The following is a 27,059-nucleotide window of genomic DNA, read 5'->3' on the forward strand; positions in this document are numbered from 1 at the left end:
GCTAGAGTTTTGTTTTCCTTTTTAAAAGTTTCTTGAAATATCCAGGCATTGGAAATTTATCAGAGCATTTTAGGCATGCTAAGTGATACAGAGTATGAGGCTCTTGTGTATGAAATTACCTGACTGTCCTTCGGAGAGAAATTCTTTACAGATGACAAGCAGCAGCTACTCTGGGTGTAGGGTGTTTGCACTGACCTGATTCAGAGCCCTGTGAGAACAAGCTTGGTGGGGTGTAGATGGAAGAGAAGCTGTACAACTTCAGTCAACCTAACTCTGGGCAACTTGTTTTCAGTTTCCTGGGCTTCTGGTTGTTGATAAGGGCTAGGATGCCTTCTGTGGGTTTGGGGAGATGAGAGTGGCAGGGTGGCTGTGTTGCAGAGGTAAGCCCAATAGGGGCCACAGGTCAGGACTGCCATGAGAAAGACAGTGTTGGGAAAGGAAATGCAAGTCCATTGACTGGGTAACCTTACCATGGATGAGGATGGGCAGAGTCTACCCACTGCACCTTAGGATAATAGTTCATAGACACTAAGAGGATAAACAGCACTACCTGCCTTTGGGGTATGTGACTTGAAAATTCAGCCTTAGGACTTTCCTGACAGCCCCTTTTACCATCTCATTCCCTACCTTTTTATATACATTTTCCAGGGGGGGACTTTGCTCATTTCAGTTGAAAATTCTCTCTTCCTTCTTTGGTCCCTGTTGAACTTATTTTTTTTTAATTACATAACTAGTTTTTATAGGTGTAGTTTTTTTATTTTTTTGAGACAGAGTCTTGCTCTGTAGCCCGGACTGGAGTGCAGTGGCGTGATCTCGGCTCACTGCCACCTCCGCATCCCATGCTTAGCCATCCCCTGATTCTCGTGCCTCAGACATCTGAGTAGCCAGGATTACAGGCATGTGCCACCAGCCCCAGCTAATTGTTGTATTTTTTAGTAGAGACAGGGTTTTACCATGTTGGCCAGGCTGGTCTCAAACTCCGGGGTCTCAAGTCATCTGCCCACCTTGGCCTCCCAAAGTGTGGGGATTATAGGCATGAGCCACCATGCCCAGTCTACAGACATAGATATAACTCTCTTCCATGTGTGTACAGCCTTTGAGTCAGATCTTGTGATAGGTTGGATAAACCAAGGATCATGGCATCTTCCAGTTCTAATGAGTCGTGGTGGCTCCCTGGGAATGCCATACTAAGAAGGATTCTGAGGCTGAACCTGGGCTCACGGGAAACAGCATCCTGTTCCTTTAGCAATCTCCGCTGTGAATGTGTGACAAGGGTACCTCCTCATTGTTTGCCAGCCAATTCTCAACTCTTTGCTTTACATGTTCTCATTACCCCTGAGAGTGCTCTGCACATAGCAGATGTCCAAAAAACACCGATTGGGTTTTGAGGGCAGCAGTAAATGAAAAAGAAGTAAATCAAATGGCAAATCTATCCTATCCAAGAAAAAGCAACAGGCCAATAGGAGAGGGCTTCTTGCCCATTTCAAATGTAATCTTAGGCGGTGTTGAGACTGACACTGCCCACATCCTGAGAAGTACTACATGCCACATCTGGAGTAGCTTTGCGTATTCTGAGTGACACAAGCTGGAGGTGCCTGCATGAGAGCAAGCCGAGCTGGTGAAGGTCCATTACTGGCACTCTGAGGCTTGGTTGAATGGAACAGGAAGACCTGAAGTGAAAGAGGAGCTTTGACAAACTCCTGGAAGCTGATCAGAGCAAAGGGAGAAGACATGTGGTAGCCTCCGAAGGCAAGGCAGGGTCAATGGGAAGCCACAGAGGGCGTTTTGCTCAGCACATGGAAGAGTGTGTAGAGCAGAGTAAGAGTGCCTTGAACCCTGACGCTTCCTCCAGGCCCTCCCACTGCAGGGCACTGAATCAGAGGCTGGATAGCCTAGTGTCAAGCACAGTTCAGTCTTCGTGGAACTTGGCATCCATATTTCGCCCCTGGGCATGTTTGATTTAGCTTATATAAAATATTTGTTAAAATATAGGAGCCAATGCTTATAAGCTAGGTTATTTCACATTTAAAAATATCTTGAAAACATGGAAGGTCAGGAAGCACACAGATGGCATCTACCTACAGCAACAGTGTGGGCTGGCCCCTTTGGGCTCTCTGGCCCGGGCTGTGCATGCCAGTTTCACACTTTCCAGCCATGGCCCCTACACTCATCTATGCTACCTGCCTCCATAAGCATCTGAGTTTGTGGCCAAGATGTAGGAGCAGAGCTTCTCCACTGACCTGGGTGAAGGACTAGTTTTCTGAATTTCCCATCTGATGCTGACTGATGCTTTTGTAAACAACCATAAAAATGAATTACTAGAAAATGAAATCCAAAAGGAGGCATACAAAACATGAGCCTCCATTTTTTATTAGCTTCAATGGACATAATGTTATTCTGGCAAATTTCAGTGTAAGTATATCAATGCTTATTTGCAATTGCTGTTATTAGCTTGTTATGGACTAGTAGCAAACAGTTCCTGGACAAGTTAAAAAATCTCATTTGAGTAGCACTGGTCTAGGGAGTTGCTAGGGGTCCTCTTAAATATACAATTCTGAGATGTTGCCTGTGACCTTCTGAATTGTGTATTTATTAACTCCAAGGGTGTCCAAATGAGCAAGAATACATGGAATCATGTCCTTGATGTGCACAGAACTGTAACTCACCTTTCCTTCCCTATTTTTAGCCATGGTATGATTAGGTGGGTTCCTTAGAACCTGATATATTTTTGGTCCTTAACTTAAAGCACATGCTTATCTAATTCAAAACATGAAGCCTCCCACACTCTGCTGTATACTTTCAGAGAAAACAGGCAGAAGCTCCAGCTATCACTCAATATCTGCCCAAGTACATCTGGCTTGGGTACAGCTCACCTTAAGTCCCTGCAAAGAAAGCTGCCTCAGCCATGCAGGGTGACAATCTTGTCCAAGGAATGCTTATGGCAAAAGCAAAAGGCTGGATTTGAAATGAGGCATTACATATGCAAGAAGATGAAGAGTAATTGCTAATTTCCCTCACAAATACATTTGTTTATGATTTTGATTTTCTAAATACTCAAAAATGCACATCATAAAGTACTTTTGCTTTAATGCTCCTTTTAAAATCCCTAATAACAACTTCATGTGCTCCACAGAAACAGACCACGTAATTTATTCAGGAAAATTAAAACCAGTAATCTAGCATTCTGAGTAAAGATTTTGTTCCCCCTGCATGTACTTTAAAAACATTTTTTAAAAAGGGAAATCTGCATGTGAAAACAAAGCCTTTAAAGTGACTTACTATTCCAGAAAATCAAGCTAAGAAAATTCCATAAAAGTAGCCATTTTCCTTTTTGTTCCTTTACTGATAAAAATAAAGTGAACTGGTTACTTTTAGTTAGACAAGAAAGAAAATGTTCCACTTAGAAAGAATGAGGTGGGTATTTTTCTTTGCATCAAAAGCTACAGTAACTTTATCTATAAATCCTGAGCAAGAAATGTCCAGAATAACCATATTTCATAAGCTTTGCTTAGTTTGAGACATCTATATAGCAACAGCCTTTCGATGGGAAAACATTAATGCTTTTTATATTGGTAATCATCTATAACACGAGCAATTAAGTACAGTACTAATGGACTATGGCCAGGAGCCTGGTACTAATATTAAAAACTGACAGAGATGAATAGGTTTGGAAGCAAAACCAGGCTGACAAAGACATTTTTATGAAGTGCTTGGACCTATTTGATTTAAACCAATCAGAGGCAAGTTTGTACGAGTCAGGCCTTCAGCGACAATGATGTATTCACGAGCATTGTACCATTTCTGCTTTGCCTTAAATAAAAACACCCATTGATTCTTTTCAACAACCCACACTTTCATTATTGCACTCATTAATAAACCAAAAGTGCTCAACTAATATACAAATAACATTTTACTGAGGAACTGGCTACATTTTTCTTGTTGTAAAATGAAAACATTTACTGGAAACATGAACCACAGTGCATGAAAAATAAATCAGTGGATAATGCATAGTAGATCACTCACTTCTTCATCTTCTAGGAAAGCAAAGCTGGTGGCAGGGAAATAGGAAAAGGAGCAGTTCTCTTTAGCAAAGTGAAAGGACTGAGAGAACAGAAGAACCCACATCCTAGTAGGAAGAGCTCTCATCATCCTGATTTGGTTTGGAAGGCTTTACAAAATTCCAAGGGCATTTCCAGACTAGATATTTGCCCACAAAGTCCTGACCATTCTCAACTCATTGGCCCTTCTTGAAAACAGTGTTCCTTCTCCAATCCAGTCATCTCTGTTTTATCTGTTCATGCAACCTGTGACTAGCAAGAATGAATGAAATCCACCATAATCACGAAGTTTTGGCCCAGAGCTTCAGTCGCTTCTTGGACATATGTGCATGTCCTCTGCCCTTCTTTGATAGAACCAATTAAAAAGAGACATCTAGAATGGCAATCCTAGCCTTTTCTCCCCATCACAACACATAGGATTATGGGTGATTCCTTTTGGAGAATGATTGATTCAAGAGTGAGAGAGGCACTATTGTAAATAAAATCAATGATCTTCAAATTTTGGTAGTTAGTGATTGCATCTGATCACAAGGACGTGAGAGGAGTCTAGACGGCAGAAAGGAAATACCAAGGAAAGATAAAGGACCTTGCTAATCACCCTGGGACAGCTATGCTCCAACAACGTGGTTGGAGGCTCCACACTGCCATTTTTGGTGTCTCCACACATAAAACGGGCTCTGCTTATGGGGTTCCCACTTGGCGGATGGCCTATTGTCTCTCAACTCCAAATTCACCCTTCTGTACTCTGCTTGCTGATGCTAGGAATGGAATTCTGTAAATTACACATCCCTTTTGTCATCTATCTTCCTGTTACTGTTCTGCAAACAGCGGGTCCTGGGAGGCAGGGAGAGAAAAGAAATCTCCTTTCTGTTTCACTTGTTCCTATCAGTGTCAACTCAACAATGCCTTAACAGCAGCAGTGGGTTGTAGCCTCTAGTTTCAACAGTCCTCCAACAGTTTCAGCGCATGTCCTCTGAGGTCTGGCAGCAGCCAGGGAGCACCACCTCCTCAGGTTTCAGCCCAGCTCTGCAGTGCTCCTCCTCTGAGCTCCTGAAGCACCAGTGCTGGCTGGGTGACTCCTTCTTACTAGGGACCCGAACCCCAGCTCTGAGGCACATTCTCCAAACTTCTGGGTGGTGACAACAACCTGTCCTCTCTATTCTTTCACCCTAGAGAACCTACAGTTATTGCCCCGTGTTAACTCAGTGCCTCACACCAACCCCTGTTTAAGCAACTGCCTATGGTGAAGTCTCTTTGTTGAATATCCAGTGTAGTTTCCATTTTCCTTACTGCACCCTGACTGATACACTGACAAATTCTGGATTTGGAAAAGTGACAGCATTCTTCAAAAAGTTTAAGACATCTTCAGTCATGTTTCTTAATTGCTAAAGTTTGTGGTATCTCTACTAAAATTTTCTTTTTTTTTTTTTTTTTTTTGAGACGGAGTCTCACTCTGTCGCCGGGGCTGGAGTGCAGTGGCCGGATCTCAGCTCACTGCAAGCTCCGCCTCCCGGGTTCACGCCATTCTCCTGCCTCAGCCTCCCGAGTAGCTGGGACTACAGGCGCCCGCCACTTCGCCCGGCTAGTTTTTTGTATTTTTTAGTAGAGACGGGGTTTCACAGTGTTAGCCAGGATGGTCTCGATCTCCTGACCTCGTGATCCGCCCATGTGATTGAAAGCTTTCAGGAATCTCCTACTCCAGCAAGAAGTAAATAATCAAAAGTACACAATCTTCCAAAGAATCCTACTTTTATTCACATAACTGCTCAATTACACACACACACACACACCACACACACACACACACACACCACACACACACACACACACCACACACACACACACAACTATGGGTTCAATCCTTCTCTCCATGCCAAACCTTATCTCTCTCTCTCTATTTTTTTTTTTTTTTTTTTTACCATGTGATACTTTGTAATTAATTTGGTTGATACTTTCATTCTTTAGATGAGCTAACAGCTGAGATACAATCCTTTTTCAAGCTTTAATTGCTTTCTGCTCCTTTAAGTTTGATGGTTCAGGTATTGAGGGTATTTGCATGTAAAGGAAAGGGATGTCCACTCTCAGAACAGAATCTATTTGAAAACAGGGACGGGGTTTCTAATAGAAATGTTCTGGCCAGGGCTAGGTGGCTCATGCCTGTAATCCCAGCACTTTGGGGGGCCGAAGTGGGCGGATCATGAGGTCAATAGATTGAGACCATCCTCACCAACATGGTGAAACCCCGTTTCTACTAAAAATACAAAAATTAGCTGGGTGTGGTAGCATGTGCCTGTAGTCCCAATTACTCCGGAGGCTGAGGCAGGAGAATCGCTTGAACCCGGGAGGCAGAGGTTGCAGTGAGCCGAGATCATGCCACTGCACTGCAGCCTGGCGGCAGAGCAAGACCGTGTCTCAAAATAAAAAAGTTCTGAATGAAGCCTTGACTCCTTGACTCGTAAGTCAAAAACAAGTAGCCTGTGGTTCCTCAGATATTATCTTCGGAACACTCACCTGAGATATCAGTGCTACTTTGTATTAGGACATCAGTGGTGTACCTTTTACATACAGTGGGAATGGGTGAGTTTTTGTATTAAACACTGACAGAAATAACGTATTTTAAAAATTGATGTGTTGTATTGAAAAACAATGCTATAAGGAGTAATAATTTCAACATCTATTATCAATTTTAAAAAATCCTTCTGCATTACAACCCTGCCAAGTAAGGCAATCCTTTGGGAATACTTCGTGGCAATTTTTCATGGTGTACTAAACCCAATTCAATTTATTATTACAAAAACATTCTTGTTGAACGGCCATACTAAAGCTGAGTTAAATGCAATACAGATAAAAGTACAATTGAACTTGAAAAAAAAAAGACTAAGAATTGATGAGTTAAATGGTACTGCCTGAGGATGGATGTATAAGACCCAAAGGGAAGTGCCAGTTATAAAGAAGTAGGTAATGATCTAAACAAATTAAGTATGGGCTTGAAGCATAGAGGGATAATGCATTAATATGCTAACTGGTCTTTAACGGTGTGAATTACGGAGTCCTAATGCAAAGCAAAAATCCACTTCTGTGGATGCAACATAGTAGGCTAATTTTGCATTACTTCTTGTTTGCATCATCATCATCTTTCTGAAATAGGCTGAAATTATTAGAAAACCAAGCCACACAGAGCTTGGTAAGAAGATTCCGTAGAAGAAAAACACCAGGATGAAATAAAACAACAGATGTGATCTGGGGCCATTTCTCTTACTATAAGAAATCTTTACTTTTCAATGCTAATATTAGGAGAAGTGCTTACTTTTCAATGTCAACCTCAGAGTAGCATTGCAGATTTTGCAGAAGCTAGAGGTTCTCATGTTAAGTGAGCCTAAAGAGAATATACTGAATAATCTATGCTTGTGGGGGAAAAAAAAAGGCATTGTCAGGCAGGTGGTCACATGATAGAACCAAACTAAAAGAACATCTAATTTTAGCCCCTGTAACCAGAGAAAGCCATGTTCCCTAAAAATCACAAGGCGGTATGCAAAGTAAAATGCCAGAGGGAAATTTTCAGTTTCCCAAAAGGTCTTTTAGACTTCCTGGGTCTTATCCTTGACCAGAAGCTCCTTTCAATTAACACAGTTTTAACTAAGCAATTCCATGAAATGGTTTCTTACCTTTCGTAATGTCTGCGGGTACAAGTGGCAGCACTGGTGCTCCCAGGATTACCGCCTAATTCATCATAAATATGTTTCCATTGACGGCGGGCTGTTATCTGAAAAAATGGCAATGGGAAATTCAATCTTACATCGTAAGAGATTCACAGTGCCAGGCTTCAATACATATGCAACAGTCAGAAGAGAACAGTCTGTTCTGGAAACCCAGAAACAGAGAAGTCCAAAAGAGTATATGGGGTGATTTATGGTTTCATAGTGAGATCTCGCTTTCAGCACTTTTCTTTACAATAAAAATTGAACTCTACTTTTGCTTGTGTGTTTTGTCATTCTAAGTGCATTTCATTTAAGACACCTCCCTGGATATCCATGTGGATTTGTCAGGGTCTCATACTCATACCCTGTTCCTTTATGTCATTTGATAGAGCATCAAAATAAAATCAGGTTTTAGCTTAACTACATCTTAGTTTAACAGTTTAGATGAATCAACATTAACATTGATTGCCTGAGGCATGTGGAAATGGGGAACCGGGTATAGAGGTAAAAAAGAGTCTTTTCACCAAACATGCTTTTGTATCTTCTGATTTTTGATCCACGTGATGAGTTGCCAATATAAAAAATAAATAAAATTACTACACAGATTAAATTAAATGATCAAATTGGTTGTGGAATTTATAGTCATCTCAGGCTATAGTTTTATGCCAGCTTCTCTAACCACCAAAACAAAACCAAAATCTGAAACTGTATATGTTGCAAGCTGTTTATTTTTATTCACTTAGGTCAAGAAAATGAGATATTGATCAAATCATATGAAAACTAACATATTCCACAGTTAAAATGCTAGCTATGTACACTATTGACTTGAGTGAATAAAAACAAACAGCTTGTAATATCCTGAGCTGCACACTATGGTCTTATTTTATTTTTTCCTTTAATTTTATTTTTGTACATAAATAAGATTTTACAAAATAACAGATGCAAGATCTGGCAAATGATTAATTTGGGGAAACCATGTCATTGACTACATCCAAGTTAAGTCTAGTATTTCCTTGAAATTTGGAAGACAGAACAAGTTCTGAGGTCCTCATGAACATTTCTCAACAGGGTTATGGGAAAACTCTGTTATTTGAATGTGTAGGGGACAGGGCGTGGCCAAGTTGCCAGTGGAATTTAATACAATCAAGCAGGAGGCTTCTTTTGAAAAATACCCACAAGGCTGCCAGCAGAGTTCACCAAGGGGCTAAAGGCAGCAATCAAAGAAAAAAAAATGTAAAAACCTCAACTTGCAACTGGGGCTCTGTAATTGTAAATCTGAGGAGGAGGAGATGGGTGGTTAAATATTATGGGGTAAATGGTACCTTTTCTATTTCAAATAAAAAGAACCACTTCATTTACATAGGCCCTCCTCAACAGGCCCAAGTAGGACCTCAAGACAGTGTTAGGTGTGCATTATTCCATTTCCCATGAAACATTCTTGAGCCAATCAGTTTCAATAGTTCTCACTAGACAGAACCACCTACTAGCAGGTGCAACTGAAAATAAAATCTTCCTTATTTACAGTTTGTTTTGGATTATAAGAAATGGTTTTAACCCCCTTTCAAAACACTCAAAATATGTATTTTGGTAATTATTTTATACGTAGTTACAATCTGCCTCCAACCTTTAAATGATACAATCTCGGGCTAACCTATTTGAGGCCCACATATCAAGGGAGAAGAAATAGGATACCTCCAAGTGCCTGCACGATTCCTCAAAGACCCTAGAATACTGAGGCCCCTTGAAACACACCTCCAGATTCCCCTCACTCAGATGAGACCTGTGGGCCCTGGGGGACACAACAGAGTTAGAAAACAGCCTATGTGTGCCCCCGCAATCACTTAAGAAACCATCACTCTGATCATCCTTTTGTCTCTTCTGTACACTGTCTGTTTTATAAAGGATTTTCACATCCATGACATCATATAATCCTCCCATAGCCTGTGAGGCAGGTTATAGGAATCTCATTCACAGAAGAAGGGAGATTCAGAGAGGCTGCACACTTGCCCAATGACACACAGCAGCAGAGTGCCAAAAATACGACCCACATGGTTGTCTTCTGGTCTCAAGAGTGGACTTCTTTTCACTGCATAAAGCAGCTTCCACATCAGAATGACGTGAGAATAACCCATGCTTGTAGCAAGTTGGTAATACAGAACACTGGGAGCTTTTTCCTTCAAATGAGGCAGGTAACTATGGGAATCACAGTTACTGCTATGAGTTCTCAACCTTTAGCTTTCAGTCTTTCCCAACGGGGAAATCCAGCTAAGAGGACAGCATCAATCTAAGGTGGTGGGTTGAATTAAATGTTCTGTGGTTTTATTCTCAAAGCACAAAGTTCACCCTGACCACTTGTATCTCTAGTTAGAATGGAAGTTCTGGCCGGGTGTGGTCGCTAACGCCTGTAATCCCAGCACTTTGGGAGGCTGAGGCAGGTGGATCACTTGAGGTCGGGAGTTCAAGACCAGCCTGACCAACATGGAGAAACCCCATCTCTACTAAAAGTACAAAATTAGCCGGGCGTGGTGGTGCATGACTGTGATTCCAGCTACTCGGGAGGCTGAGGCAGGAGAATCTCTTGAACCTGCGAGGCGGAGGTTGCTGTGAGCCAAGATCGTGCCACTGCACTCCAGCCTGGGCAACAAGAGCAAAACTCCATCTCAAAAAAAAAAAAGTTCTATATTAAGTTCACCACCGAGTCACAAATCAGTCTCAATTATATCAGAATCCAACCACTCACTCATCCGTTAATTCACCAAAAATTTATCAGACATCGCCCATTTATTAGGCATTGTGCTAACAAATGTTACAGCTGGGACGCAGCAATGAAAAGCAGAGCTAGCATGCAACACCACTGTATTCTAGTGGGGGATACCCACAACTGAGAGAACACATATATCAATAAAATAATACAAATTGTGAAAACTGATGAACAAGAGAGCCGGGGATATTTTAGGGTGTGAAACTGACCGTGCCTCCCTCCCCATCCTACCATCTAAACGAGGGAATGCCCTGTGACACACTTGTCTATCAGAGAAAAGAAAAGGCCCTTCAGGAATAAATAATGCATTATCACAGGAGGGAAAAATAATCTGTCTCATACTAGGTTTGAAACTGTAGCCACAGGAAGCCAACATCAAGCACCGCTGGGCATTAGTAAGCTGTCTGCAGTAGGCCAGGGGTCTGTGTCAGCCCCCTAGCACTTAGTAAGTTCTGGTGTTTAAAGACAATTTTTATCAGGGAGGGTCATCTGGAGTGAAGTCAGGTCTGGGCCTTCGAGGAAGTGGTTCCTCTGTTTACTGAGCTTCCACTGAATAGCCTGGATGAATTGGGCCATTTTGAGGTATCTTCTTTCCACGGGAAAGTCATAAAATGTGCTCTTCACAACTGTTAAATGTTGTTAAGTACACAGGTCTCCTGGGCACAATTCTCTGTTTTTTTTGGTCTCTAGATGTAAATCAAACACTAGCCATGGACTCTACAGGAAGAAATGTCTAAATTCTCCCATTGTCCAAACCCATGATGGGTCTCAGAGCCCAATAAGGAGAGAGAACAGGGCATGGTAACATCTCCCAGCTTCATGTAAATCTGCCTTCTGTAGAAACAGGCTTCAGTGGTGCCTAATTATGCATTTGCTTAAAGTTTTTATTCTGTTGTCCAATGTCCTCTCTGGATGTGGGTAAGTTTTAAAATTCCATCTGGAATAAAACCAACTTCTGCCTCCTAGTGTCTAGTACTGAACCCCATTCAGCTGGAAAATTTGATCTAATCAAGGGGCTAGTTTGATCAACTCTCTCACTAAGCCTCAGGCCTCCTGGTTATAATTCGTGTTTCAACCTGACCTTCTATTATATTTGGTTTTTAGGGGAACAGAGAACTTCTGGCTCTTTAGTTTTTTTTTTTTTTTTAATTTTTTGTGTTGGCTTTTTTTTTTTTTTTGAGACGGAGTCTCGCTCTGTCGCCCAGGCTGGAGTGCAGTGGCTGGATCTCAGCTCACTGCAAGCTCCGCCTCCCGGGTTGACGCCATTCTCCTGCCCCAGCCTCCCGAGTAGCTGGGACTACAGGCGCACACCACCTCGCCAGGCTGGTTTTTTGTATTTTTTAGTAGAGACGGGGTTTCACCGTGTTAGCCAGGATGGTCTCGATCTCCTGACCTCGTGATCCACCCGTCTCGGCCTCCCAAAGTGCTGGGATTACAGGGTTGAGCCACCGTGCCCAGCCTGTTTTGTTTTTTTGAGACAGAGTCCCACTCTGTCTCCCAGGCTGCAGTGCAGTGATGCGATCTCGGCTAACTACAAGCTCCGCCTCCCAGGTTCACACCATTCTCCCACCTCAGCCTCCCGAGTAGCCGGGACTACAGGCGCCCACCACCACGCCCAGCTAATTTTTTTGTATTTTTAGTAGAGACGGGGCTTCACCATGTTAGCCAGGATGGGCTCGATCACCTGACCTCATGATCTGCCCATCTCAGCCTCCCAAAGTGCTGGGATTACAGGCGTGAGCCACCACACCCACGCTGGCTCTTTGTTTTCTAAAGAAAATAGCCAAATTCATCCACACAGTTATTTCTTTTGGACTGTGCCTCCTCTTCAAGGTCCTCAATTAGATGACAGATTCATAACATCACCATCCACCACTGCTTACCATTTTCAGGCACTATGCCTGTGCAGAGGTATGACGGTGAAAGGAAGGGATGGAGGGTAGAGTATGAGATGGTGTCACAAAAAGAAAGAGATATCACTATTTTCAAGGGTTCATAATTTAGTGGGAAGCATAACTTCATACAATTAACCATAACGCAAGATGAAAAACTGAGCAAACTACATCCAAGTAAAACAAACCAATCTAGGTACATGTGAGATTTAATCTCACTTTGAAGATATTTGAAAGTTATTTCTCCCTAGTGTAGGTAAGACCCAAGAGATTCTGTGAAAAGCACTGCACACCTACTATGTTCATAACATTTTCATTGCTTATAAACATAGAGGTTTTCAAACTCTCTTTAGAGGCGGGGCGTGGTGACTCATGCCTGTAATTCCAGCACTTTGGGAGGCTGAGATGGGTGGATAATCTGAGGTCAGGAGTTCGAGATCAGCCTGGCAAACATGGTGAAACTTTGTCTCTACTAAAAACACCAAAATTAGCTGGGCATGGTTGTGAGTGCCTGTAAGCCCTGCTACTCAGGAGGCTAAGGCAGGAGAATCACTGGAACACGGGAGGTGGAGGTTGCAGTGAGCCAAGATCATGCCATTGCACTCCAGCCTGGGCAACACAGAGAAGGACTCTGCCTCAAACAAAACAAAACAAAAACAAACAAACAAAAAACTGTCTTTAGAACCCAGGTAGCATTTTAAAGGTAGCCTGAAAGTAACTCTCCACACTGCCCACCTGGCCAAGAAGACTGATCTGGTGAGTGGAAAAAGAATCTGTCCCTTCCACAGTTTTATTGGATGAAAATATCCTGTCACTTCAAAAAAGTAGAAAATCACTATTTTAACTCAAGACATGCTCTTGGAGCCTTGATTTCTCTATCTTTGAGGCTGCAGGAATGCAATAATGCTGGTATTTTTGCAGTCTGGTGAGGAAATAGGTATCAGAAATCTTTTCAGACTTAAACTCTTGCAATGGCTTAAGAATGTGTAGGAAATACTAACTCAAGAGAAGAGTTTGCCTGAAAGCAATGTTGCCCGGGCTGTTCTGAGAAACAGCTTCTTTCTCAGGACACCTTGAGGGTGGACTGAATTCAAGGAAGATGACTTTCTTTTCCTGGTAGTACTCCAGGAACTGGAGCCTTTCAAAAGTACATGACATCATCTTTGGCCTGGAGAATTTTGAATTTAAGCAAGAGGCTTTGCCTGTCCAGAAAACTAGGGTTAGATTCAGAGGATGTCTTAAAAATGATGTCAAAGCCAGAATTTGATGTCAAAGCCTAATCCTTTCAGCAAGGAAAGAGGCTTCTTCTTCCAGATGAAAAATAATGGCCCTGTCTCACTGGTGGGAAGAGAAAGGGTTGCTAACTGACATTCTTAGAAGGCACCACTGTGTATCACTGTGCCTCCAGGGTAAGATATACTCAAGATCCATTTCTCAACTCTACCTTCTCTCCAGATATTGCCTCTGGCTTGCCATCAAGTGTGGTTAGCCAAATGGAAATCACTTTAGCAAACCACCGCCATATGCTGCATCCTGGTAATACCCCAAGTTACTCTTCCAGCATTAATTGCTTCACCAGACACTGAAGTGAAGGCCTCTTTAGTTCATCAGCAAAGATTTATCCAGCTCTGCCTCTTCAATTGTAGGTGATCCATATTCTAACGTTTGGAAGGAAAAGTTAGGTACATTGCAAAGGAAGGGTCCTTGTTGTCAATTAATCAAAATGCCAGAATATTGTTTTGTAGGAAATCAAATCCATTCAATATATTTATGTTCTCTCAACCAGAGGATGAAGAGATATTCCATACATTTCCAGCAAAGGCAGAAGAGATGGAGAGAACTGCATATAGCCATTAGTCAAATGCTATAAAGGCTTACAATGAAACTTCTGCTCCTCTTTTTTTCTTTTAAATTCAGTTTGATGGTTGTAGAGGACTGAAATGAAATAATCCATAATCCACAATTCAAACCAGAAGGTCTGGAATAGTTTATAACCACAAACAAAAACAAGCCAATTAAGATGACCTCTTTTTATAACCAGAAGGGATTCCAGAGAGATGTCTTTATCCAATCACAAGTTAACCGCAGAAGCAATACATCTACAGCTTTTATACTTGCAGTTTTTTACTATTATTGAATATTTACATTATCCATACTTCTTGACTCATCTCCTGAATTCACACATTTTGTTCTTCAGAATCTGATAAAAATCTCAGCTAGTAATTAGTACATCTGGTAAAGCTCATTTTAGATACAAAGAACAGACTAAAAGCTGCTACAAATGTTAGACAAAAAACAGACTAAAAGATGCTACAAAACAGACTAAAATATGCTACAAAAGGCAGGTTATCGGATCCTTTCCCCAAAACATTGTCCCAAATATGTAGGAAGCATTTTAGATTAGAGATTGCTAGGAATGGAAAGCACAAAGAACAATCATTTATAAATCTCTTTCAGTAGCGCTACAGAGTCGTGAGACAATTGTGTACCAAATCCTCACCAAGTCAGAATTTGAAGAAAGCCATGATGAACCCATGCAACTCATTTCATCTCCCAGTGCCTCAGTTTTCTCACTTGTAAAATGAGGCTATGAACTGGGGCACAGCAGGCATTTTTTTTTTTTTTTTTGCACAAAGGCCAATTTGAGAAAAATTAATTTGAGAGTACTACACTTCTACACTTCCCCTCATTAAAAATAAAAATAGTTTACTGAGTTCCAACTTAGACTACCATTTTACCAAATGCAAAAATACTTGTCAGAAACTCTTTGCTGCTCTTGAGCCGAGGAAATATGAGTATTCTAGCCTGCTTCTGTAGTAATGGCATGAAGAAAAATCTTTGATACGTGACTTAGATAGGGGTCACATTCTGAAGCTAAGAGCCATGGGAAACACTCGGCTAAGTGTTACAAATCACTGTTATCACTGGATTTGAATTAACATCACCTGGGCAGCTTAAAAGAAAAGGATTCTCTGCGTCTTGGGCCCATGCCCCAACTCACAGTTTATATCTTGGGGTGGGGGTCTAAACAACCACTTAAAGTTCCCCGTTAAAAACATGAGCCCTATTCTTGAGTAGCTTTTAGGAGCCACTGACCTAGAAGACTCTAAGATCTCTTTTGAGTTCTCAATGACTACAGGTCTACACTCGTTTCTGATACCAGATCATGTCAAAGATAAGTGTCCTCTAGTAACTCTGTGATGACAACTTAAGCCTTCAGACTTTGGATATTAGTTGTACATCTCCTGGACTGACTTCAAAATTCAATGCCCATTGAACATCTCACAGTTTTATTAGTCAAAATATGCCAACAGAAAAATGTATTCTGTACTTATAGGAGGTTCCGAAGCTTAAATGTAGAATGGTGGTGGCAAACTTAAGTATCTGCAGGGCCAATCTACAGCATGAAACATTTAAAAAGGAAGAAGGAAGGAAAGGAGGAAGGGATGAAGCAGAAATGTCTTTTAAAATTCTGTTCATGACCAGATGGAGAGCAGATGCCAATTTGATCTTCCATATTCCCTAGCCCCAGTGAAGGGGATCAGAATATGTCACCCCTAAATTATGCCACGTTGGCACAAAGATTATTTTGAGATGAGGGCAACAGATAACAACAGATTCAGGAAGAGTTCTCTGCCTTCCCTTTATCTGCCTATCTGCCTAAAAGGAGGGCATAAATTTCCCACTGAGAAGGTACCCACACAGTACCAGAAACAGCAGTAACTCTTATCACCAGAGATGGGGAGCTGGCAACTTTCTGTAGTTCCCACAGCCTAACGAATAACTTTGGGGCATGGCATGGGAGGGCATAGTATCTGGGACCAAGCATGAAAGGGCCTAGCATCTGAAGGCCTAACATCAGGGACCTAGCATCGGAGGACTTTCCTTACTTGGTTCCATCTTCTCTCCATCCTTCTCTCTAGAAACTTCCCTTCAGGGCCACTTGTCCCAGCCACCTCATCACTCTAGTTTATATTTTTCAAACTCTCGACCATGCCCAGCTTTATTCTGCCTCCACATATTTTCCCTTATTTGATTCATTCTCTCTATCTGGAAGGCATAATCCATCATTCATGTCTAAATTCTATCCATTCCCCAGAATTCTTCCCAAATGGCCTCAGAGCCATCAAGCCTTCCTTCTCTCATCTCTACATGAGTAAGTACTTTACCTGTGTAGGGCACTGACCTTTTTCCACCTTGTTTGGTCATTATTGCCTCTCTTGGATGGTAAGCAACTTAAGGACTGAAATTACTGGCTTGACTGAAACCTTGCATCTAACAGAGTCTAAAACAATGCCTTGTACACATAAGGTACTCAGTAAATATGTGGTCAGGTGTTTTGCTGATTGTGTGGTCATTCATTCATTCAACAAAAGGATAAATACTATTTGTTCAAAGAACAATGTAATTTATCAGAAGTTTCTTCTGTACATTCTACATCAATTTGCTGTTGCATGGAAAAAAAATATTTGTGAAGATACAGAAGACACAAAAGCAGGAAAAACTGATCCTGTGAAATTGTTGGCACTCTCCCTATCAGTGAATAACAAAAAGTTCCTGAGTGTGAAAAGACATTTCATAATATTGTTCAATATCATATAACTATCTGTAGTCATAGTTCATATAAAAATGTGTATTCCTATTCTAAACATTAAAAGCTAGACTTGAAAGTCTAGCCTGTGGGGTTGACTTCTACGTTTATGAGACTAACCCTGAATAAGTTACCATTTTTTTTTTTACATGAATGAGGGCTATAATTAGCTCAAGATTTTGCCAAAAACTATGAGCTACGGTGGCAAGGAGTTCATATCCTGATCCTATCAACAGACTCAACTAAGTGAAAAATTATAATTTTTACATAGGGCACTTGATAAATATTTCAAGTAAATTTATGTATATGAAATGCACATTTTATATGTAGTCCATGTATATTTCTTTATAAACATGTGTACATACCCCATATATGAAACATATTACAAGCACATATTACTCATATCAAAGAATTTTTAGTCAGAATTCATAGCAGAGAGCTCAACAAGTAAATACCAGATTATCTGGACCATATAATGCTTGTCCTCTTTCGCCATCCCAAGAGCCACACATCAAACCATTATATTAGTCTGTGGAACAATGTGCTTTATCTGGCAAGAAGCACTGGTTATTGCGTTTGGGCTAAAATGAATTTCGTTTTCTTGACTGTGTGTCTTACTGTCATTTTACTATGGTACAGAGATATCCCAGATTACTTCTTAAGCAATGAAAAAATAATTTCTTATTCAATTGCAAGAAGAATCTACACAACTTAATCTGATCATTGTGTGGAGGAGAAAATACTCCCAATGACGACATCTTCCTATGTCAATGGATTTTATTACAGATGTCATCTCTGTGGGCTATATTTATGCAGCTCTTTCTTATTTAAAGATTTTAATCTCAGTTTGTTGCTCTAACGTTTCATTGGTTCAAAATACATGCTGTAAAAATCCTCGGCCATCAAATTTTCCTGTAGGCTAAAAATAACCCATTGCTGTCAGTTAGAATTAGCTGATAAAGAGTGTCAGAGCCTGTTCTGAATAAGTTTGATAACTTCCTGTTTATGCAGCACTGACCCTTGTCTAATAAAGCTTCTTTGCCCTAGAATGAGAGGAGATCCTGCTGCATTCTATTCCTTAATGGCCAATACTGATTACTTTTGAAAGCCTTTAATACATTTCCCATATTAGACATGAACAGATGTCAGGTATGTTGCCAAGGGAAATTTCTTTTATGCAATCTTGGCTTGTTGTACAATAATAGCCCTTTCTCAACATGGGAAAAAATTACAGACCCAACTAATTTCCCTGACAGGGGAGAGTTACATATGTTTTCCACTTGTAGTTTTTACGACAAGTTTACAGTTTTGCCAAACCTGGAACTAATTGGGACTGTTTCCAAAGTGGCCCAATAAACCCCCAGAAGTGTAGAGCCATTTGAAAAGGCAGTCAGTGATGGTTTGCCCTTGCATGTTCTCCATTTTGGTCAAAGAGAGCGGAAAAGTTAGATTGCAAAATTATTTCATTTAAGTTGCTTAAACACTTACTGTTTCATATCCTCCCAGTTTTTGAGCAGCTTGAAACATAGTCCAAAGGTTAACTGTTAGAGGGACAATAAGTATTTAGATAAGCATTGCATTAACATATTTCCAAGAAATGTCAATTAAAACATTTTTTTTTTCAATGAGAAAGAGAAAAAAAAGAAATACTAATGTACCCCAGAGAGCTAAGTTCTTAGGAAACAATTTGCCCAAAGGGCATTCAACAACACAATCTATTATTACCACTTAAAACATTTCTTAAGAAACAGTCATAAAGCTACAAAAATGGTTCTACTTTTAGGATAAAGGCAAGAGTTTTAGTCCTACTGTCATCAGCAGAGCAAGAGAAGCTAAATTAGGTGTCTTTGGGAAAAAGTGTGGGCTTTCAAAACTGGGGTTGGTCTTGCTCGACCCTTAGAAAGAAGTCATTGATTAAACAGTAATATATAGAGCTTCTCTCAGATAAGAACTCTCCATAATCAATAAATAACAGCCACTTGAATATATGATTACCTTCTTAATAGAATGTCTGATGGCAGCACTGTATTAAAGGATCATACAGTATTTCACCAACATGTGGTGGCTGGCAGTGAGTAGGAAAACAAATATTTCACATGGAGGCCACAGTGATACAACAGATAAAAGGGAATGAAGACATTCATTCAGAGAGGAATTGAGTCATGAACTCACTTAGTCCCCTAACTGGCCTGTGGGATGTTGCAAATATATTTTTTTTCAAACAGATTTCTCTTTACAGAGTTTGTATATGTTTATGCTGTTAAACAACTATACCAAATCGCTAGCAACCCTGTTCATTTATACCAAATACCATGGAATGGGACTGCTATGGATTTGATTCTTTTACATGAGGGGAAAATTGAACTTCAAGTGATTCCTTGGTAAGGAAAAGGAAGAATAAAATGATTTTTTTTTTAAAGGCTCTTTGACACAACATGTTCGCAAAGCCTCATTGAACCTTACACTACACTTCAGAGCTATCAAGAGCCCTGCCTCGGCCTTGATTTAATCTGAACCAATGCATAATGCAACAAAGCTGTTCATAGTACATTAATTTTACTTCTATTTCAAGCAACCAGTTTTCAGACAAACATTGTAATCATTCGTAGTTATATAAGTTTATAATGGCTGCGAGTGTTCTCTTGCAATCAGTGCCAATTGCTATTAGGTATGTAAATTGTTATGTAAAACACACAGGTTTGACATTCTTCATCAAAATGACACGTTTTTAATCTAGGAAGATACGTTTGGAGAAAATACTATTTCAAGCCAGAGGCTCATCGCTTTGTGCACCACTAAATCCAGACAGAGGCAAAATATATATTCAGTTGCAAAATCAAGGCAGGATCTGAATTTCCTCTCTTTTGATTTGGAATCCTGTTTGGCTATGAGTTTCCCATTCTCCTTACAAATACACTATGACATTTACATTTAAATGTACATGTCAAGGTAATCCAAAATTAGGCCCCCTGTTCCAATCTGTCTATTTATTGTTTTTCTGAAGTTGGATTTTTGTTATCTTTTAACACATTTGGGGCTTAGGAAATGTGTTTTCTCTTCGTGGTTCTTTTGTCCATCTTTAAATGTCCTCCTTTTAAAAGCTGTTTTTTTCACAGGCAACATCTGTGCCTGATAAAGCTACGTCATATTATTATCTCACAAGAAAGGCGTCACAGACACTCAAGATTGACAAAACAGAAAATGAGAAACTTTCAACATGTCTATTTCCAGTCATAATCAGTGGATTCAAGCCTATAAATATCTCACTGCAACTGTCCCAGAAGGGAACAATGTAGCGGAAAAAGGCAGGGAAAAAATTCTTGGCTTGGAACATTTATGGATTTAGTATAAACAGAGAGCACTATCCCCAGATTAGGATTTCAACATAATCCTGAGTCAAAATTATTTTTTCCAGTTCAAAGAAGCTGAGCAGCTCTGATAATTCAGAAACGAAAACAAGTATACTCACTCTGTTTAAAACCTAAATAGGGTATTCGTTCTATCGGCGTTTTCCTTTCTTTCATGTATTTATAAAGTGCCACCAAGAAGGCTTGTTCATCTGCCCTGCACTCTTCGCCAATGGCAACCTTTGGTTTTTCTTCATTTGAGACTTTTTTACAGTTATTATGGTTATTCTTCGGCTTGGTCAAGGCTGACCTGGCCTCACATTTCACCTGGAAAAGGGAAAATATGCCACATCAGATGAGGCACAGCCCTGGGATGCTTACCAAGACAGAGCTAGTGACAGAGCCAGCGACACTTTTCAGTGAGTGCTAAGGGTGAACCAGTAAATTATCCCTGCTTTTAATAGCTTTTCAGAGGCATCACTGAAGATGAATTGTCTGAGGCCAGGGGATGTCAAATTTCTGTAAAGGGTCACATCATTAATACTGTAGGCTTCTGGGTCACACAGTCTCTGTTGCAACTATTCAACTCTAGTAGGACAGCAGGCATCAGCAATATGTTAACAAATGGGTGTGGCTGTGTTCCAATAAAACTTTATTGACAGAAATTGCCAGCAAGAGGGTCATAGTTTGCCAAACTATGCCAGCTTCTTTTAGACTCCTGACAAGTATGTTGATATGAAATGAGAGATAAGGCTCGGTATCTGGTAGAAACATTCTTTTGTCTCTCTATATTAATACATTTTATTTTCTTAAGGAGAAGCATCAGTTAATGTCCTTGAACAAACCCTGCCTCCTTAACAAATAGTACCATATTTCATACTTTGTATCAAAATGAAAGGCAGGTCTATTTCTTTGTAGTAAACCATTCTTGTTGCTATTCTCTCCAGCAACCTTGAAAAACAAGTCAATACCAGCAGATGCTGGCATCAGCAATACCAGCAAGACCTCTGCTGTTTGCCACCCAAGGGTGATGCGGGGGTACACCCTCAGTAGGAAACAAAGATCTCACTGTTTAATGAGGGCTTCTTGCTTTATCAGTCAGCTCTAAGAATAAGATGTTAACTTGCCACAGAAGAAAGAGTAGAGGTCAGCTAAAAACCCAAGAAGAGTGAGTATAAAGCTCCATAATTAAAAAATAAAGGGCGGTAAAGGCTCCAGATGTTCTTCCTTCCACACTGTAGGCAGATAGGGAACTTGGCATATCGAGCAGCTAACCTAACGTTCCCTCCTCACTGCCATGTTCTACAAGAGGCCTTTGATGGTCGTTAAATATAACGCTAAGTTGCTGAGCTATTTTAATTGTAAAAGGGGGAAGTACAAAGGGTCAGACTCTGAGTTCAAGTGCACCCATGGGGAATGTGTACATTCCAATATTCTTTACATCTCTGTAACTGACATCGGGAGAGAAGAGGGCAAGTGCTGGGGAAATGTTATGAATAAAAATGTCCCACATATTCTACAACGCTGTCCATTTCAGGATTTCAAACCCTTTTTCTTTCCCTGCAGCTCCTTCTTCCTAAGCATTTAGAACATAAAAGACTATGCTTATTTAGTAAAGGAAAGTGCATTCTCTGCAAGAGCTCCTCATTGCCTATTCTCTCAAGTGAACATACAAAGTTTAATATCCTTCGACTGGTCCTGAAAAGATAAAACTTCCTATGAAACTGATTCAATGGGGCTTCTAGGTAAGATTTTAACTTTTAAGGGGCTGTGGAAACGGGACTAAAACAATTTTTCCATGTAGATTTTGTACTCTGTAACATTATATTAAGGCGAACATCCTGTCATTTTTTACTGCCAAATTTTAGGCTGTTGGATCTAAAGTTCTGATGAAATCTATAATTTAATGGCTTCTTGAAATCATAATATCACTCCAGTTTTAATTTGTATTGCCCCCCACCCCTTCCTGAGTGTTTCCTGGGCAGCCAGGCTCTATTCTCAACGCTGTTTATGTGTTATTTCATACTCACAACCCGAATGAGGTAGTTATTATTTTCATATTAGAAATGAGGAAACAGAGGGAGACAGGATGAGCAGCATGTACAACATCACAAGATCATGCCCTAGTTAGTAAGTGGGGAGCCTGGAATTTAAGCCCAAGCAGCCTTGTGGTTTTAAATGTATACTTTTCTGACACTCTTAATACAAATATTAAATTGGTAATCAAAACAAACTTCCAATTAAAAAGCCTGTCTTATTACCAGACATTATGAAGCCTACCACTCAGAAATGTGACTTATCAAATGAAAAGTAAAAGACAAAGCTAGGGGTTTCCAATGTGTCAAAGAGTTCCATTCCTTCTATTGTATACTGAGCAAAAGGGAAGGAAATCAGTTTTCAACTGAGCACCTACAATGAGTTAGATACAGTGCTGTGGGTTTCACATATTCTACCTTAATGTTCTTAAGAATTGTAAAAGGGAGATATTTAGCCACATTTTACAGTTGAGGAAACTAGAGCTTAATGAGGTCATGTATGGTTTGGAAGGGGCAGACCCTCTGGGTTTAGAACTCAGGTCTGCCCCGCTCCAGACCCCAATCTTACAACATAAAGAAGTAGATCTCTCAGGTTTGTGTATAAAACGAAATGAGTCTTAAATGTGCAGTGATAATGGGCCAACTACCTATATTATTAGGTCAGAAGAACCACTGTTAAAAGGAGAATGAGGTTTGAGCTCCTTGGCGTGTAGAGAGCGGCTTAACCCTCTTCCTCATCTATGCAGAAACACTCAGAAACAGAAGGAAGACACAGAGGGGTGCATGAACCAGGTCCAAAGTAACCGAGACTCCCTGCTACATAGCAAAGGCTCCAAGTGAAGCCAGGCTGCTGCCTACTGAACTCTGTCCTGAATCTCAGTGGGCATGCAGCTCCTGGGGAGGCTAGGTACTTAGTAAGAAGTGAACGAGCGGACAGAGGCTTCTTTTCTTGTTCTAGCTTGATACATTTTTTTTTTTTTTTCAGTTAACATAAATGAGCTCTTTAGGGTATGATTCTGATTCTGGGTAGGACTAAATCAAGTTCCTTTCTATCTGTTTTTCCATTTACCCAAAGCATTCTCAGCATTGCAATCTATGAAATTATTATAGTGCAGGTGGTAGTAGAAATGGGAGCCAGTCTTCATGTTGACCTAAGAAAGCCCAGTGTTTTGATGGTGACAATTAATTACTAGATCTGTTTTTCCTGACCTGAACACCATACACCTGTTGAGCTCACTAACTGCTTTGGGGTTTCCAAAATGATTGAGGAGGTGCTAATTAAAGAATCAACATTTAACGTTTTCAATGATCCACCACCTATTTGATATTAACCACATCCTTCCATGGGATTGAGTTATAACTAATCCAGCCTTCAACTGGGGCAGTAAGATGTGCTGAACCAGCAATACAAAAAGCTAGAGTTCTAATCTTGGTTTGGCTGCTAACTTGCTAGGTGACCCTCAGTTTCTTCCTTAGTAAAGCAAGTAAAGCAAAAATGATCATCCCTGGGAATAGTTCTGAGGACTAAATGAGTGGAAAAATATTGAAAATAATGAAAGTATCACATTTGTGAAATATAGAAAGTATGTTTATGATTTAAATGAACACACTTCCCACCAGAGTTTCCCTTTTTGTGTTCCCTTTAGAATATAAACCACTTGTAATATACTTCTGCCCTTCAGAAAATGCATATGGGATATTAAAAATAATTTGCCTTCTATCAATGTAGGCCTTTTATTAGGGTCCTATGCCAAGATTTCTGTTATAGATCACTCTATGAAAGTCCTGGGCCTCAGGTTCACTGCTTTAAGATGATTCCAGAAAAAATGGCAGGATTTGGGCTGAACACAGTCATGATATCTTCAAAGAATTGGTATTTTCCTCCCCACGTGACACTTGCTATCTTTGGGAAGCCATGTAATTTTCTCTACCTTGGAAAACATGGTCTTGCAAAGCTAGTTTTCATGTTCTCATTGAAGGGGTGCCATGTTTTGATGGCGAGCGGCAAATCACTTGACTTATTTTTCCAGTCATAAATACAACAAACCCAGTGGGTCCCACTGTAAGAGTTCTGCTGTGTGGAGCTGCATGAAGTGGGTGCTTAGTTAGAAATGGTCTGTTTGAGGCACTTTTAAAAAGAAACAGTCACACGGGTCTCGGTCACAAAGTCAAACAGCTCACTGTCCTCTAAGATGCTGCTTCCAATTCAGCAGATGATTAGGTGGTCACAGACTTATAATCTGTACTGTAGTGTTTCATGAGAAAAGACCACATGAAGGCACACATGCTTTTTAATGACTGTCTTTGTCCCAGATGTGCCTTGTTCATTCTGCAGGGATTTTACATCTGTCTGTTGGTGCCAACGGACAAGCTCGTCACACTTCATACTTACTGATGTTTTTGCTTAAGTGGTCTTGCCAGACCCCCTGGAAGTGGCCAAGGCATGACTGTAATCTAAGACTCTGAAAAGAGCCAAGCCATTAGACCAGTCCCTAGGAGCTGACTGCAGCATGACATTCATCTGTTCTCCACTGAACACCAACAGTGGAAGAATGATCCATCTCTTTGTAAAGATGCTGACAGGCAGCACTGTTGCAGGGGTGGGGTAAAGGCATCACTTAGAAAATCCAGGACTGACTTCTATCCTTCTTGTTAAGAAGTCAGTGAACATCAAATACAGCCCATCTCTACAGCAGGCTCTTGTTCTTCTCGGCTTTGTGAACCCAACAGTGAGTTCTGAGCTGCCTTCCGTGGAGAGAAACATTGGAGATCTGTTCCTTCAGATCAATTGTACAAGTTCTGTAAAATTCCCAGAGGCATAAGGATGGTGGTAGTGATTCCACGTGGCATGGAAAGGAGCTTTATCCTGCTGGGCTCAGGTACAGAACATGCTGCAGTAAACACATGCTGTCAACCAAGAAGGATGGGCTGGACACCAACAGAAGGCATGGGCAGTGAAAGCTCTGCTGAATGTTACGGTCTTAAAACCTTCTTGCTCCATTCTGCAGGATCTTGCAAACTACATAGTAGGGAATGAACTGTTCCTGCTGACATCCTTCAAGACGATGGAAACCAAAGTCCTAGGTAGACAGTTCTAGGTCTGAGGTGTCCAACTTACAAGAAAATGTCATTCATGGTATCCATGTGGAGTTAACTAGCAGAAAGTTAAATGTGCAGAACAAAAATAACTTTAGGGAAAGAGATTTGTTTTCAGCCAGAAAATGGAAAATACACATTTCTCCTGGTTGATCTCTTCTTAACCCTTTGGAATCTATTTAGAAATTCTAAGCAAAAAGTCCTTAGAATTTCCTAATGAAACAAAGATGCTTAAAGATAAAATTTTTTAGAATATGAAAGTATAAGATTTACTTCATTACACTGGAAAGAAGGTAGAGTACATGACAGAGAAACAGTAAACCGTCAACACAGAACTGAATTCATGTTTTTTTTTTCTACATCAGACTCTTCCAAATTCACCACTAATCAAAATGGACCCATTTTCAGAAGTTTAGTTCTTTGATTCTTTCATCTGGAAACTGGTATCAGCTGAAATCTTTTCTTCAATTAAAATCCTAAAGGGACTATTGCTGTCTTTAGCACAAAAATAACACCTAAATGCAGTAAACAGAACCATGGAAATCTGACCCAAGCCCACAAAAGTCAGAAAGGTAAGTCTAAAAATATATAAAGTGATACTTTACCCTTTGTTGTGCTAAATATTTTAGGCATGCACTTTCAAGATTCCAAGGAATGCTTAGGCAAAAAATGGACCTGGGTCCTGAACAACAGTGTAGAATTTACTTTCATTCAGGATTAACAGAGATCTTTAAAAGTATATAAATGCTTGTAGGCATATGTATACATCTAAATATTTTGCTATGGATCTTTAATTTTAGTCTAATGTAAATTAGAAGTGACTTTGAAAAATACATAACTAAAATGATTAATTCTAGCTATTTCTAATTTCATCCTCTGTTAATCTCCAAAACACATTTAGATGAACACATTCAGAAAGAGGACGGTTCAGCTGGTCTATTTTTGACACAAGCAGAGTAAACTATGTCATTGTGTCACCCACTATGAAATCTCAGCCTCAATGACGTGGGTGCTTAATCATCTGTCCTTTACTCATAACAGGCCAAACTGGGAGGTAGGAAGTCTTTCTGTTGACTAATCAAAATGCCTACCTCCCCCACCCCACAGCAACCAGGGGGAAGGGAGGTGGCAGGAACAGGCACAGCATAGAGCTTCAAAAGCTCTGAATACCAAAGTCAGATGTTGAATTGAAAACTGCCTCCAAGACACAGGCACAGAGAGATAAAGAGAAAAAGCAAAAATAAAAAGATGCAACGAAATGAATACCGTGGAGTGAATGACCGTACCTTGGCAACGGCTTTGCCATCGGAATTATTGTTGGAATCCTTAACACCACTGAATGAATCTCTTCTTTGTGGGCATGGTTTCTTTTTGCGTGGTCTGCCTTTAAGATTTGGCGCTGAAAACAAATGGAAAACAATTGATACACATTTTCATTTGCATGGGTTTCTTTATTAAAGACCCAGAATCTCACTACAGTGATCCCTTCTAATTGTTCAGAGAAATGTACATATATTGGCAGGCAGCCCTCATTATTACACGCTTCTCTCTCTGAATGCTTACATACTGGTAGAGTATAC

The 27,059-nt window shown here is 40.4% G+C and overlaps 1 protein-coding gene across 6 annotated transcripts in view; it reads right to left on the bottom strand.

Moving 5' to 3' along the window:
- ARID5B (AT-rich interaction domain 5B) overlaps positions 1-27,059 on the bottom strand; it is a 195,813-nt gene that overhangs the window by 19,964 nt on the left and 148,790 nt on the right. For all 6 annotated transcript variants that reach the window (XM_033209158.1, XM_033209157.1, XM_033209159.1 and 3 more), the window contains 4 exons: positions 26,766-26,878; positions 20,470-20,674; positions 18,489-18,541; positions 7,724-7,821 (listed from right to left, as the gene is read on the bottom strand). In XM_033209158.1, coding sequence (XP_033065049.1) covers positions 7,724-7,821; positions 18,489-18,541; positions 20,470-20,674; positions 26,766-26,878 — 469 coding nt within the window. The remainder of the gene's footprint in view (positions 1-7,723; positions 7,822-18,488; positions 18,542-20,469; positions 20,675-26,765; positions 26,879-27,059) is intronic.

Source organism: Trachypithecus francoisi, unplaced genomic scaffold (assembly GCF_009764315.1).
Source record: "Trachypithecus francoisi isolate TF-2019V2 unplaced genomic scaffold, Tfra_2.0 Lachesis_group9, whole genome shotgun sequence".
In the NCBI taxonomy this organism is placed as follows: domain Eukaryota; kingdom Metazoa; phylum Chordata; class Mammalia; order Primates; family Cercopithecidae; genus Trachypithecus; species Trachypithecus francoisi.